The 16,193-nt window shown below is 43.1% G+C and overlaps 2 protein-coding genes across 2 annotated transcripts in view; one reads left to right on the forward strand and one right to left on the reverse strand.

Annotated features, from left to right (window-relative positions):
* TMEM255B (transmembrane protein 255B) overlaps positions 1-16,193 on the forward strand; it is a 261,876-nt gene that overhangs the window by 72,260 nt on the left and 173,423 nt on the right. The window lies entirely within an intron of this gene.
* Positions 1-16,193, reverse strand: part of GAS6 (growth arrest specific 6) — a 41,520-nt gene that overhangs the window by 590 nt on the left and 24,737 nt on the right. The window contains exons 8-14 of the mRNA XM_085053522.1: positions 15,229-15,350; positions 14,995-15,113; positions 14,415-14,604; positions 7,846-8,010; positions 6,182-6,350; positions 4,405-4,577; positions 3,374-3,599 (exon numbers count right to left, since the gene is read on the reverse strand). Of these exons, the coding sequence (XP_084909648.1) occupies positions 3,374-3,599; positions 4,405-4,577; positions 6,182-6,350; positions 7,846-8,010; positions 14,415-14,604; positions 14,995-15,113; positions 15,229-15,350 (1,164 nt within the window). The remainder of the gene's footprint in view (positions 1-3,373; positions 3,600-4,404; positions 4,578-6,181; positions 6,351-7,845; positions 8,011-14,414; positions 14,605-14,994; positions 15,114-15,228; positions 15,351-16,193) is intronic.

Genomic DNA, 16,193 nt, shown 5'->3' on the forward strand with positions numbered 1-16,193 from the left:
CAGAAAGGGGAGATAAATATCTCTGACAGCTGGTTTTAAATAAATACCTGCCCTACCTAGGCTCAGATGGCTATCACTGCAATGAATTCAAGCTCACCTCTTTCCATGCTAGGCTTTCTACCTCCCCCTGCCCCTCTTCCCAGAAGGCAAGAGCACAATCCCAGACGTAAGCAAAACACCATCTGTTCTGGTGCACAAAAGCCCTTCTCCCAGCCTGAACCCTTCCTCAGCTGCTCTGTGTCTCTGCAAGGCCTCCAGACCCGATGAAACCTTGTGCTGCACAGCAGCAAGCCTTCACTGCAGTGGCACTGCGTTCACACTGCTTTCCAGCTCCATGATTTCCCCCCTTCCATCTCTGAATCCTCTGCTTTGTCATTGGTGGAGATGTTAGACTTTCCTCTAATGCTCTTTCTCTTCAAAATAGCTTCCAAAACATTAGGACAGGAAGGCATGTCCTATATGCAGTCTCTACCACTTGCTGGACTCATCTTTAGCACAATTCTGCTGTGTATATGCACAGGCAGATTGTTGTCCTTCATCAGAAAGGTGCTGGAATGCATCAGTTGAATTGCTCAGACTATTGAGACTAATTTTTACTGTGGAGATCCACTGGTGACGTTCTTTTAATCAGTTTACCAGAGGCAGAAAACAGATGGCAAGGAAGAAGACACTAAGTACAATCCAATAGACTAAAGGAAATTAGTCAATCTTACTACTAACTTCTGTAATGTCATATACACGCTGATTGTAAACAAACAAAAAACCCCACACAGTAACATAACGACAAGAAAACCTGCATGAGCTGTGTCCTCTACCTTTCCCCAAAGGTCATTAGTTTATTTACAACCTAAAGCTGACCCAATCAAACTGGTTGTGCAATGGAAAATAATGAATGTCTCAAAGAATATTTAACTTCACAGTGGTTCAGGCAGCTAAATAAACCACTTATCTTTACATCGAAGCAAGGACAACTTGAACAATAGGTTGTCCTGTTGACCCAAGATTATACGAAATTTAAGTGTTCTGCCTGGAGATATGCAGGGCTGATGTGATCAGACACAGCTCAGACAGTGTCTAGGACTGAGTGGGAGAGAGAACATCTGTGGGAGACCTGTAAGCCACAAAGACATCTTTTCAGCTTCCTGGGTGAAAAGTACCATTGCTCAGTTGTTGCTTTAACTAACAGTTACCTATTTCCTATTCCTGCCCATTTACCAAAGTTTATCTGCAAAGTCTGCTTAAAGGAATACAGCATCTCTGTTGTAATACCTCACATGAATGTAAACTAAATTTTGAGTCAGAAGAAGTTGAAGTTGTGGCTTAACAGCTTGAAGACTTGTCTAAGGAATCCAGCAGATTGCTGTTACATGTGCCACAGGGCTGACTGAAAGACAGCGTGGGCTTTCAGATGGATTTGTAAGAGATTACAAAAAAGAACTGATTTTTTTTTTTTGTGTTGTAGTTGTAAATCAGGTGAAATATTTAATTTTCTGTTATGTCTACTCATCTGTCCGAAATGTGGTCATGTAAAGATTTGGAAGTCTAGTTTAAAGGTTCCTTTACCTGGTGGAATGCTTATCTCCTGAAAAAAACACCTATGCATCATATAAATTTAGGATTTGCCAGACTTGAAAGGATTATAGAAAAAGTAATAAATGCCTACATGTTCTCTCTTATCTCTTGAAACTCTAAGTAGTATTTCTTCCACATTTGCAACATTAGCTGTGCTTAGGATGGGACTTATGACATATTTGAACTCAGAATTCTTTTTTTATTTGTGGCAAATGGAATAAAGACATGAATTGTGACCACTGTACTGTTTTTTCCACAGGGTATGGAAGCATGGAAAAACCAAAAACTACGTAATGTTTTCAAAATCTGAATGAGCCAAACTCACTTAGATCTGAGCATTCGGTACTGTTATTTAACCCAGAGTGATTAATCCAACTGAAGTGCTGAAATGTTTATTTGTTTGGCAAATGACAGGGTTTCTCATGCAAGTGCTGGGTTCCTCTCAATGGCAAAAGCAGAGCACTGGCAAAAATTCCTGTTGCTAAGCACAACAGATCAAAGAGGAATAGTAGCTAAACCTACAGAAGCCAGCTGAGTCCAAACTGCCACAGCCACAGTCTCACACTTAGTTCTGCCAAATTAAAAACTGTGCTGCACCTAGCCCAGGTAGTCTAAGCAAACCATAGAGAACTTGGGACAGTGACAGAATGGGATGATCTTCTGAGCTGTGGAAGTCTCTACTGTGCATCTGAGAGCTACTTTAAAGAACACAGGCAACCTCTCTTGCCTGTGCAATGGCCAGCTTGGATAATTCAGTCTGAGGCTGGAAAATGCCACGTTTGGAATTTCAGCCATGTTCCTGCCAGTATGTGAACATCCCAGAGTATGTGGCCTCCCCCTTTCAGGTGTGACTGGGAGTCATTTGCATCATCAGCATAAATCCTCTGTAAACTCTTGCTCATGGTAGGGACAGCCACACCACCTGTCCCCGTACATGTGACAGCCACCCTGTTCCAGCCTGACTGCTCCAGCACCTACCAGGAGGCCAACATTTGTGCCTCTCCCTTGCTTGGGCAAGTAAGGACAAGATTTTGCTTAGCTGTTGGCATCATGTGCATCAGAGACATAAGTGTTTCCTTTATTGCATTCCTCAGCAGAAGGGACTGATAAACCAGTTCAGCCAGAACAAGAAACAAACTCCCAAACTTGGCCAAAATTCATGATTCAGATGAAAGTTTGATCTTACAGGTTCAGAAGAGAGGAGCAAACTGACCTCCCAGAAGAAGCCCTGCTGTTGCTGAAAAGCCAGGGAATCTATAAATGTGTTAACCCCTTGGTTGTGCCCTACATGCCCTCTGCTGGGAGGCAGTCAGTCAGCTGCGTTGTGCTGTGATCACTTCAAAGTGAGCATCAGCCAGGCAATATCACCACACTGGGCTTCCCAAGGTTCAGCAACACAACTTGAGGCCCTACTGCTCCCCTCAAGGAGTGCTCCCATGGGTTCATTACATTAATGAAACACTGCAGTGACCTACAGTCCAGCTCCTATGTATTTTACCAGGTTTAAGATAATAACCCAGCTTACAGCTATCCTTCAGATAAATCATTCCTACTGTTGAGCAAGCAAAAACCTCCTCTTTCTATTTTTGCCTCCAGCTGTCCTCAGAAGGACATAATCATTCAAGGAAAGTGCAACCCCAGATCTGTTATGCTCATGTGCCTGCACTGCAGACAAAGCCTGCTCAAGCAGAAACACAGAAGGAGTCTCACAGCTTGAACAAACAGAAGCAGTTTTCCTGACTCCCAGCTCAGCAAGGTGAGTTGGAAGTCTGTGGTCCATGGTACAAAACTGGAGGCTTACCTGGCAATCCTCCCACATATGTCTTCGTTGACTGCAAAGAGCTCTCCAAGATGGACAGACTGTCCTCCAACTCAGACATGCTCAGCTCACTCTCTCCTGCTACCCCATCTACCCTCAGGGATAAGTGATCTTTCTTGAGGAGGATGTCTACAGAGTGTTCCTTCTTATCACAGAGATTTAGTGACAGTCTGGACACAACTGTGTTCTCCAAGGCCATGATGATATACTGAACAGCAGGGGAAAGAAAGAAAAACAGGCAGTGAGCAGAAAAATACCTAGCCACACTTACCCAGAAGCAGGATGACCCCACTGTGGCATTTATTACAAATACTTTGCAGAGCCTCCAGAGGATTAAGCTTATTACTATTGCTGATTGTGTTCTGAGCTCATTTGTATAGATGAAAAACCAAGGAACCAATGGGACTAATTGTTGAAACCATGTTTTCTCAGAGAGAGTTCTTAGTAAGTCTTGTAGAAGTTGTTATATTGCGCTGGAACCAAACCAACTGGAGCTGTTGTACTATAAATGAAAAGTTGGCTCATGGGTTTTAGTGAAAACCTTGCTGGTTTACCCTTATGTAATATCAGAATCTAGCCCTTTATTATGAATACAATTAACAGTAGCTTCATCATTCCATCATAACCAGCCTTTCCCAGCACCTTCCCACACCTAAAGCCTGTCTCTTGGCTGCTTTGGGACTGTTACTGATAAGCAAGAATGGAAATCCCTGGTTTATGGCGCTAAACAATTTCTGTGCCAGAAAAAAAAAAAAAAAAAAAAGCCTGCATTCAAGAGAGCTGTTCCATCTTTTACCTAGGCCACATTTGCAAAGAGCTCCTTATTAGCATCTGACACACACCTGTAAGAGGCAGAACTTCAGTGTCAGGCAAGCACTGTTGTTTCAGACTGTGCTCTGAACAGGTGGGACAAATAACGAGGTGGGCAGCAAACTTGACAACTGTTTTTGAAAATGACTTCCAGTTACCAGGGAACAGCAAGGAAACTTCTCTACAAAAATACTTGTTTGTACCTGTTGTTTCAGTTTCTTTGTGGAGTGATAGTCAATCAGAGATAGTGATAAAGGGACAGATGCTTCTTCTGTAACTAGGGCGAACAGGACACCAGTATCTGTTGCTGGTTGAATTAGAGCATTTACTTCGATTTCCCAATTTGTCTTGGTTTCATTTCCAGAAGAAGGTTGCACTGCAGAAAAAGAAATGCATAGGACAATCTGTCAAATGGGTAAGCTGTTCAATTTCTCCCTGGAGAAGAGCATAGGCAGATGAGCATCTGGAGGGAGTGCCATGTTTTTTTATTCAATAAAAATATCATTCCAAAGCACCTGAACATGAAATTGGACAAGAAAATGGCATCAGTTTCCTCTTGTTAGATTATGCATTCTGCTGTTTTTCAGAATGTCAAAGGATAACATAAAGCTTTTTTTATCACCAAGAGTTAGTCCAATTCCCATGGCTGCCAATCTAACACATTCAAAGATTGTGTGGCTAGCACACGTCTTTCCCATGAGAACATTCTTGCATGTTTTATAAACAAAGAGAAAGTTTGGATGTTGTTGTTACAGTGTCTCGAGATTTGGACAGTTCAGGCCTGGCCAATCAGGCCTAGGGGGAGGTTTCTGACTGACCAATCTGGGTGACCTCTGAAAAGTCTATATATATGTTGGATTCAAATAATAAAGCGCCTTTTTCTATGCTACCCTGAGAATTCGGGTTTTCCTTCTCTGCTAGCGGCTCAACAGCGACACTGCTGCAAGATAGGTCAATCAAAAACCAATTTTTGAACCGATCTGCCCAAAGATCATTGAGAAATCTAAGCTGAAGTTTGACATGCAGGAAACATTTCTGTGAAAGCCTGTATTAAACTCAAAGAGAGAGAGAGAGAGAGAGAGAATAATTGTTTGAAAATAATGTGCAGGTGCCAAGGCCTCAGCTGAGTGCTGTCATCTGCACTTCACCTGCACTTTAGATGCTGCCTTGTCTTTAATTTGCAACTTTTGAATCCATGTGCTAAGTAATATGACAGACACCTAGTACTCCTTAATTTACAATGGCACAGCAGAAAGATCCACATAATGCTGAACAGATGGCTCCTGCAGAGCAGGACTAACACACCACACTGAAATAGATAGCCAGCATTTTTGTGGGTTCAGAAATACTGATAGTTGATTACACAGATAAACAAACACAATAATCTAGAACAATAAAAGGTGCCTTTCTGAGTGCTACATTAGCATAGATAAGTGTGGTTTGAAACTTACTACTGTATGCGAATTTCACTGGCTTCTATCAGGGATATGCTTAGTGCATTTGTCCCAAGTGTAAGTAATGACACACCATGATTAAAAGTGAATTCAATAGGCAGTATTAATTTTTCTGTCTATCATAAACTCAGGATATAGCAGTATGGCTTGCAGGTCTTCCTGTTGAGCGGAAAACAGTGGTAAGGACTGGAAGCACCTAAGCTGCTGACAGAGAGATGTAAAGCCTCTAAGGCTGAGCATGAGCTGGAGCCAGTCTGGGTGTGAATTGTATTACTTGATCTACACAGAAAGAACCTAATCCATGCTGGGCATATTCACACTGAACCATCATATATAGGCCTTCCTTTACTATGAACTACAAGTTAAGTTATTCCTCTCCATCTGCAGCTGCCAGTCTTTTCTATATCAATCAGCAGTAAGTCTGGCACACATGTAAGTTTTACACTGGTTATTACCCAGGTATGGTTAATGACAGGACAACAGGTCAGAAATAAAAAAAAACACAAAAAACCCACAACCTACTTACTGTAGGTAAGATTAAACACAGCAAAACCTCGGCCAGGATAGAAAGAGCCTCGTCCTGCTACAGCAAAGCATTGCATCTTTTCATTCATCTTTATGGTCTCCTGGATAGAGGTGTCCTCCCCATTCAGCCAGTTCCATGCCCGCATGCAGCCATCCAGCCGAGGGTTTATCTAGGAAGATAAAGCAGTATCTTATGCCTCAAACTACTGTCCAGTGGAGAAGAATTGGGTGCAAAGGAATACTGAGTTATATTACAATATTAAACAGTAGAAATAATTTTGACGTGTTAATCACATGCAGAACAACTGGCAGCAATCCAAATCCTGCAACCCCAAGCAAGTGGTCAGTATACCCCAGGAAACTCCCCTCAGTTTGTCTCCACAGGACAGAAGGGCATAGCTAGTGCAGGTGCTGGTTTGGTTGTACTGATTCTGTAAGCTCCTCTATGTGTTGCACATCGTTAGCACAACTTATTTCTAAATCCTTGTTGCCAAAGCACTGTAACTCTGCATTGCAAATACTGGAGGCTAACTTGAGGCTGAAAATCCCAATCCTTTTTGTCACTGCAAACTGCCTGCATGGCATACAAGACAGACATTGGAACTGACCATGGTATAAGTTTTTAGGTTCTGGCTCAAGGAGGGGTGCCTGCACTACAAGACAGACACACCACTCTGTACACACCTTGTTTCTTCCAGCTTCTTGTTAGGCTATTCTGTATCAAATGTCAGCATTAAAATGTGAGTCAGTGTGCAAAGAGAAGGCTCCTTGCAAAGCCTCTAAATCAGCACCACTACCCCCAATTAACTGAAGGAGAGAGAGAATTAAGTGTCTGAGCCAGGATAAAAACCTGAGAGTTCTGGCTCTCAATCCTAGATTCTGACTACACCCTGAGCTTACTGTTTCCAACATGCAGTGGCCCTGAATGACTTCTTGTGAGGCACAGGAGCTGTGAAGCTCAGCTGCTGCACTCCCAGTCACAGAGCCATAAGCTTTTCACCTCATTTAGGAGTAAAGGGATGTAAATTTGGGTTTCAAGGTGCCAACTCTGTGTGTGGTGGACATTCAAACCAGCCTGAGCAGCAGCTATTCCAGAAACACAGCAATCACCCAATCTCACCCAAGGAGTGCCATAACTTTTATTCATATGCTGTATCTACTTCAATTAGGAGGAAGTAAAGAAAAATAAGCTTCTGTTTTACCTTGTGTCTCACTAAACTGAAACAGCAAACTGTGATAGGATATATGTGAAGCACAGACTTTGGTCACAACAGAAAAAGTGCCCCTGATGTTGGTTGCAGACTTAGCAGGCACAGTGGCACCCTCACACAGCCCACTGACCCCCACCAGGGCCACCCATGCTCTCCAAGCCAGCATTCCCACTGTGAATTTTGTCATGTGCTCCAGTTTTGCTGTGCCCCAGCTCTGCAGGTGGGATACATTTCACACAAACTTATCCATCAAAGAATCTGGAGTCTCAACTTTGCTACTGGCTTAGGCTCCTGCTACAGTCAATGGAGAGAAAGTTGTATCCACAAGGTGATAATTCCACTTGTTTCAGGGCAGGTTGAACTGCACTCAGGAAAGAGTTACATTACCCCAAGAGAAGATGAAATCAAGCCCTTCAGGCATGCAAAGGAACACAAGTGATCGTGCTACACTTACCGGCAGAATAAGGTCCTTTGTTTTGAAAGGAATGCCTCCTACTGTCAAATTCAGCTGATACACTCCCTTGTGTAGAGTAAACAGGTCCCCTGAGACAGCTATTTTCATAACTGCATCTCTGTTGACCTTTATAATCAAGTTTCTTTCAAGTTCCTCAACAGAGATCTGAAAAAGTAAAATTCCAAACTGAGTAATTCAACATGAAAAGAACTTAGCATCTGCAGCCTCAACTACAGGACAGACCCCAGTGAAATCCCCAAGACAGAGAAATATTTCCAGTCCCCAAGCCTCTTTGTTTACCTTTAAAGTTGCATTCCACCTTGATATGTAAATCTACTCTAGAAAGCAGTCTGTGATTACCCTTAGTGGTGAAGACAGTCCAGCAACTTCAAAACAGCTACTTCAAAACAGCTACAGTGGATAAACTACATGACTTTTGTAGGTTGCTTTATGCAAAATGTAAATGCAATAATGAGTTATTAATGAGAAACTTCCTATTGCAACTGCATGTGAAAGGAAAATCTGTAAAGACAAACAAGATGTCCTTTGTTGGATCAGTGGAAGATAATGCAGAATCCTCCCAGACCCAGTCTTTGAATAGTGACTTCTGCAAAAAGCATAGCAGATGATGTAATTTCTGACAGGGTAATAAAAATGTGTAATAGGCAGTAACTTTTCTCTCAAAAAAGTGTCTGCAAGTTTTCCCTCCATGTCTCCAAAAAGCTACTTCTAGGAAGATTCTATTACCACTGAAATTTCAAAAAAAGTCATCATTTTGGTTATGACTAGGCCGCCCAGAGAAGCACTATAAATCTTCGGTGAAGGGAGAGAAGGTGAAGCCCAAAGCTGATGCACCAGATGGCTGAACAGCAGCAGAGAGTCTGCTGCCTTGGGACCTTGGGACCTGGGTCCACACCAGCGAGGTGTGGCTGTAGCAGAAGACAATCCCAATCTTCCTGTAGAGAAGAAAGGAACACACCTCCACTATTTCATAATCTTCTTCCCACTCTATGACATACTCCACCTACCCACTCTTCATCCATACAGCTCTGTTCCCTGGGACACCCAGATGCTGCTTCCATTAGTGAGCTGCTGTACAGAACCAATTATTTATTTCAGAGGCTGTTTAGACATGCTCTTCCCTCTCCCTGCTAGCAGGCCAAGTCCTGAGTATCTTTCTCTCTGCATTTTGAGTGGCTGTCCCAAAACTGCCCCTATCAGCCATTCTGAGCTCTTGCTCTGTGGCTGCAACATAAAGGAGGACAGGGTTGGGCAGGTTTATACCTGGGCACTCCCTTTGGATTGCAGTCTCCAGTAATGAAGATAAAGTGAATTTGATAGCTGAAAAGATTATTCACAGACTTTCCTCTTCTCATGAACCTTTTTTTTTCTCTTGTGGATTCCAGTACAATCTGGTTTATACTGCTAGAACACTTTATACCTGGTGTGTTGCTCTGTGCCATATCCTACAGGACATGAATTTATTTGCCTGAAGCTTGCTTGTTTAAAGTATCACCTACACCCCCTGACTGCACTCCATAGAGACACACAAGCCAGTCTCAAACAGGCTTTTTTGGGCACTGGAAGGCTGTAAAGCCCCTTCAGTGTGTGGGAATATAAACCCACAGGTCCTGGCAGCCACAGCCTAACTGGCTGAGCTGCACAGGCTATGTAGCTGAAAACTCACACAGACATCTCTGCTCGGTGTTGTGGTCACCACTGCCCTAATGCTCCAGGGTATGGAGTGCCACAAGGAGCTGGCACAGACCATCTCCCTGCTCCTGGCAGCCACAGAGCAAATGGGAACTGGGAAAAGCTGGCTGCAGCAGTGCCCATACTGTGTGTCCTCTGTGAAGAAATCCTGCTATTAACAGGGCCATCAGAATTCAGGGCCTTCTAAAATTTTATTAGGTTATATAGCAAGTAATAACATACAAATTAAAAAAAAAAAATCTGAGTTCTTAGCTGCTTCTGATCTTTAATACAAACAAACCCAAATGAGTGAAAACTTCTGTAAGAGAAGGAGTTAATCACTGTGGTAATTCTCAACAGGTTCCAGTTTAGGAAATTACATTCTGCCTACTTCACAATGCCCTCTGGCTGTTTAAACTCCTGCTTCTTGTAGTCAAAGCTCAATTGCTGAGGCACCACCATTACCTACAAACCAAAATGGGAAGCATTTCAGTAGTTAGCATCCTGGTCCAATTTCCTGCTCTTGTGGCAAGGAGAAGCTCATTGCTGCCTGCCACCAGGGCTCAGGGATATTCAGGAGGACAGTTCTCACAGCTAAGGTTTCCCATTTGGTTAGCCATAAGGGCAGTCAGCTTTGTGTTTTGGATTCATGCCCTGGATAGCTCGCAGCATATAGTCAGCCCATCCACTGCTTGCTGAAAAGCAAGTGGACAGCACTGAAAAGGGACAGAACTGCAGTCAGCTGCAGGGTTAAAGCCAAATACCAATCTTGTGATTGCTTAACTTTCAGCCCTGACATTTAACAGTGCAGGTAAGTTATTATTTTTGCTAACTCAGAGTGTGTCCTCTGAGCAGTACTAAACTGAACACTGAAAATAAGACAAAATTATGACTGGTTTTGGACATGTAAAACAAAGGCAGTGTATTCTCTACTATCATAATTTCATACATGCCACTTCATCCAGCTGGATTAAACACAAATTATCACATTAAAAATCTTTCCTGAGGCTTGCTTGTTTGCTGCTTTTCAATGCTGGTTTAATGCTCTTTTCAAAATAGCTTAGGAGGACTTAACACCAGAGGAAATATCTAGGTAGAAATATTGGCTTGAAGTTTTGAAAATGCCATCATACTTCCATTAAAGTATGCAACTTTCACTCAAGAGATGAGAAGATATACACTGCTGGTGCTTTTTCATATGTTTTGCTTTTAAATACCCATTGTTTTTCCATTGCTGAAAGTTAAATTGTAAAATTACTATTTTCTCACAACTCATAGGAAGTTCTCTCAAGTATCCAGACTCCTCTGGTTAAGATCTAACCAAAACTATGGGCTTGATTCTGTGCATAGGGAAGTTCAAACAAGCTCACAACTGCAGTTTAGCCTGGACTGTGACCTCTGAAAATTGTTGGGGTTGTGCTTCATGAAAGGTGAGGCTTCAAAGTACGCACAAGTCCATGCTTAAAATGAAATGTGTGGATAGAGGCTTTATATTAGGAGACAGATAAAAAGAAATCCTTAAACAGGATTTCCTAAACTGAAAACGATGCCAGACAGAGGAAAAAGGAGAAATGAGGGAGGGGATAAAATGTAGGAACATATTTACAGTTGTATCACTCAGCCATGTAGATTAAATGGCATTTAGAGATGAGTGATGCTAGATGTCAAGCAGAAGAGAACCAATTACACCTATGGTGAAAGCAAAGGATAAGAAAATATAGCAGAGAAAGGGGAAACCAACAGCCTCCCAGCAAAACAGGCAAGGTCCCACGTCTCAGAGGCAAAAGGGCTCCTTCCTCCTGCTGCCATTCATCCATGGGTAAATCCTCCTGCCTTTGGCCACTATCAGCACTGCACTGTTCACTTTGGGAGACCACCAGAGCCACCAGAGCTATGGCCACTGACCTGCTCCAGGCACACATTCCTGTGCCAGCACTGCATGATGCTCTCTGCTCAGCTCATGCCATGCTATCTGTGCCTCTGGCAGCTGCCCAGCCCTGCTCAGCCCACATGCAGGGCAGCACCCCTGGCTGCAGGGCCACCTCTGCCCCCACTCCATCAGGGTGGGCAGTACCACACAGCACTCACAGCTTGGCCTGTACTGCCCCAAAAAGCCTTGGGGAAGGATTTCTGGGGGATTTACACAATCTCTCAGAAAATGCACAGGGTGTGTTGCTGCAGCAGCTCAGGCAGGCAATTTATTGGTTAGGATGATACCTGGGGATAAGATCCCTGACACTGATAGGTGGCAGGAGACTAGTAGTTCTTGCCTAAACATGACACTTTTATCATACTGCCTTCTCTCCCTGAAGAAAGAAAATACATTTCAGCTGTGTCCCCTCAAACTAACATGGGGTAGTTTGTCATTATCTCATAATAAGGTCTGGCACTTAACTAGTATGTTAGCTCCTGTGTTAAATGGATTAGCTTGGTAGTTGCTGATTTTTGTGACTCCCAAATCACCCCAGTGGAATCCACTCTGCTTTTCACATATTCTGTCACCATCCTCTCTTTGCAGGCAATTACAATTGTCATATTTCAAATTAGCAGGACAACTCTTACCATAAAATTTAGTAAGAACTGGCTTGAAGCTATTCCTATCTGTAAAGATACAGCATGTCACACCTTTTATCTACACACTAAACCTCTACAGTTCTCCATTTGGAATTTAAAATTGTTTCACTGACAGTAAAGGAACTGAAACAAAAATCACCTCATCTGCTGGAAACATTACCAAATGTCAGTAGTTGATAGTGCATGTATTCAAGGACTTCTTTATTTATTCATTAGAAACAAATATTTTCCCACCTTGCTTATTTATTTAATGTATAATTTTGAGTTTTTATATACTAAAAAACGTAAACTAGAAAATGATTCACAGTTACCAACATCTCCATGTGTCTCATACGTGAGTTAGCTGAGAACTTCCCACCCACTCCCCAAGAGGCACATCAACTTAAAAGAACTAATTAAGTAACAAAAAATGAAAGGAATGGAAAAGGCAGAAGTGCGAAAGCAAGTATAAACTGCTCATCTAGTGTAGATCATAGTGCAGGATGTTTTTCACAATCCTGTCACAAATGGTAACAACTGTAACGCTCCCAAAATCACCAGTTGATGTTCTGTGAAAGTGCCAAGATAAACATGAATCCTTAAAATCTTTACAATCTCATGAGATTGCTGGGATTATAGTATCAGTAAATAGATGCTTTAGGGGTTACAGTGGTAGTGCTGGGTTAACAGTTGGACTTGATGATCTTAGAAGTCTCTCCCAACCTTGGTGATCCTATGATTCTGTAATAATATGTCTCTACAAGGGAAATGGTCTATTATGTTTATGAACAGGCCTGAAGACTTTACAAAAAGGATACTGTAGCATAAGAGATTTGTCAAGGCCTCAGACAGTGTGAGCCCTGTGACTAAACGAATGAATAAACAAAAGCAACCACACACCTCCACACACCAAACACACTTGGAAACTTTCTTAAAAGAACACATACAGAGTTCCTGCCCTCTCGTTCACTTCCAACTCCCACCCAGAGTCTATCTTGAACTGATGTGAAGTCACCTTAGCCCTACTGCATCTCAAAGGCATTGCTTGTGCAAGTGGTTGCTCTGGTTGTGCAAATTAGTGCTGCAGTCTATACTACAATGGATGTTGTTGGTTGTTTGTGTGTTGTTTTTTGTGTGGGTTGTGTTTGGTGGGTGGGTGTTGTTTTTTGTGGTGGGTGGGTGGGGTGTGTTGGTTTTTTTGTGGTGTTGGGGGGGGGTGTTTGTTTGGTGGTGTGGTGTGTTTGGGTTGGGGGTTGGTTTGTGGGTGTTGGTTTTGGTTTGTTGGTGTTGGGTGTTGGTTGTATCTGACTTTGTCAGTGCTTTTCCTTGTATTATTTCACTTATTTTTAATTTCAATCTTGACTTGTGATCTCCCACTGGTTTGTTTTCAAACCAAGACATATTTTGGCGCCCAACGTGGGGCAAGACCTGGGGAAACGCAGAAATCCTAGCACCATGATGCTCGGCTTATCTATATGGGTGCTTTATCTCGCTCTCTATATTTTTCCTCAAATGGGATACTATCTGCCCGTCGTATTGCTCCTGTTGCGACCAGGGAATGGCATGAGAATTGCTCTATTGGTTTATTATGCCTATGGCATGGTTACCTGTGAGGCGATGAACACCATTCGTTATATATACTCGACTTTGTCTGCCTGGCCTAACCTGAGCTGCTTCGTCTGGGACCTGCTCAGCAATCGCACCCACCCTCTGGGGCTAGGAGGAGAGACGGTTTCTTCCAGCCTTTCAGGTCAGGCACAGCCATTTTTGACAATATTGAGTTCTCTCTGGATGCTAGGGATGGCATAATCTTTTTGTTAGTTCTGTTTTCTTTGACCAGCACCGTTTCTTGCCAGGAGGGAGGAGCCAGGTGTTCCCACCTGGTATAACCTGGCTGGAATCCTGAGTAGCCCTGTCTACTGGGTTCCCAGAGGACAGAGCTCACTGGATCTTCAGCTGGAGACTAGACCTTCACAGGATCACCACTTCAACTGGACTGCTACTACCACCTAACAGGGTGTTAGGTTGTATCTGACTTTGTCAGTGCTTTTCCTTGTATTATTTCACTTATTTTTAATTTCAATCTTGACTTGTGATCTCCCACTGGTTTGTTTTCAAACCAAGACAGATGTAAAGTATAATTCAATTTGTTGGGGAAAATATCCCATCCTCATGTTAGAAGGTATAACACACTGACATGTATTGAACGGATAGATAGGTCAGAAGACCATTTTATCAAGAATACACAAAGTCAATCTGCACTTGCAGAGTACATCCCAAACAAGCCAAGAAGGAGCAAGACCTCAGCAGTGGCCTGGACTCACCGTTTGCCACATGCCATGGTTGATAAGGGGTCCAGTGCTGGTCACACGGCCGATTCCATTGTATTTCAGCTGCAGCTCTAGCCGTCCTTTGCGCAAAGCCAAGACTATCCATGTGCTGTCTTGATGGCCTCCAGCAAAGAAAAGGATACCTTCAGGATCAAAGGTTCTAAAGTCGAACTCAGCCACAAGTCTGACCGCACAGGTGCCAAGAAATAAATTAGTTATGCAGAGTTCAAAAACCACAGAGTACTTTCCATACAGATAGCATCAATTCTAGCAGATATAAAGCTCTGTTAAAACACACTAGCCTTTAATGCACTGAAAAGCCTTAAGATGTGAATACAGGTTTTAAAATATCCTCAAGAATAAAGAATACAACACTATGGTTCAGTAATTACTTTAACAGCTCTGTGGTCAAGGCTGTCTTTCTCAATTATTGGTTCGAATAATGTTTAGCCTTATAGGACCTCATAATCCAAGCAAAAAATTATGAATGTAGGATTAATTGCTATTGTAACAACTCCCTTGCATGCATCAAAGCCAGTCAGAGCATTTGACTGTCATTCTAAATTGTCCTCACCTCGTCAGTTGCTTCCTTTTGAAGCGCAGCCTGATAACAGGAGTGCCGCTGAACATCCTCCCCAAGTGCAAAGATTTAACACTCCTCCCGACAGCAAAAGGCACACATGGTATGATGTTCTATAATCAAAACACATTTCTGAGTGCTTATTCTCCTCACACAGCAGAAAGAGAATAAGGGAGTACTGCAAAGTGAAGGTCTGTTCTGCAGTTGCAGAAATGAATACTGACATACCTCACATGTATTCATGTCCTGGGAAAGTTTCACTCCCCCTCTGCCGTCACAATGACAAGTGTAACTCCCTGGTGAGTTGACACAAGTCTGTTCACAGCGCTTTTCTTCACATTCATCTATATCTACACAAAACCAGTGAAGAAGAGAGAAAAATGATTGAATTTGTTTACACATGAACCATCTTGGGCTAAAAAAGCATTAGTGCTGTTTTACAGCATCTTACACTTGAGCATGCCCAAGTGCTCTGTGGCCGATGCTGCATCTTTACAGAACAGTTAAAATCAGCATCTGCACAAAGGGAGGAGCTGTTGACTCCCTTGAAGGCAGGGAGGCCCTGAAGAGAGACCTCAATAAATCAGAAGGCTGGACAATCACCAACCATATGAAGCTCAACAAGGGAAAGTGCTGAATTGTGCACTTTGGATGGGGCAGCCCTGGATGCATGTAGAGACTGAAAATGAGATGCTGGAGAGCAGTGCCATGGAAAGGGACCTGGGGGTTATGACCAATGGCGAGGTGAACATGAGTCAGCAGTGCCCTGGCAGCCAGGAGGGCCAACCCTGTCCTGGGGGATATCAGGCACAGCATCGCCAACTGGGCAAGGGAGAGGACTGTCCTGCTCTGCTCTGCTCTGCTCTGCACTGGGGTGACCCCACCTCGAGCCCTGGGGGCAGTTTGGGTATCACAATATAAAAAGGATATTGAAGTATTAGAGAGTGTCCAAAGGAGGGCAATGAAGATGGTGAAGGGCCTGGAGGGGAAACTGTATGAGGAGCAGCTGAGGTCACTTGGTCTGTTCACCCTGTATAAGAAGAGACTGAGGGAAGACCTCATTGTGGTCTACAGCTTCCTTGTGAGGGGAAGAGGAGGGGGAGGCACTGATCTCTCCTCTGTGGTGACAGTGACAGGATCCAAGGGAATGGTCTGAAGTTGTGTCAGGGAAGGCTTAGGCTGGATTTTAGAAA

Source organism: Lichenostomus cassidix, chromosome 1, assembly GCF_008360975.1.
Source record: "Lichenostomus cassidix isolate B80296 chromosome 1, HeHo_3.0, whole genome shotgun sequence".
In the NCBI taxonomy this organism is placed as follows: Eukaryota; Metazoa; Chordata; class Aves; order Passeriformes; family Meliphagidae; genus Lichenostomus; species Lichenostomus cassidix.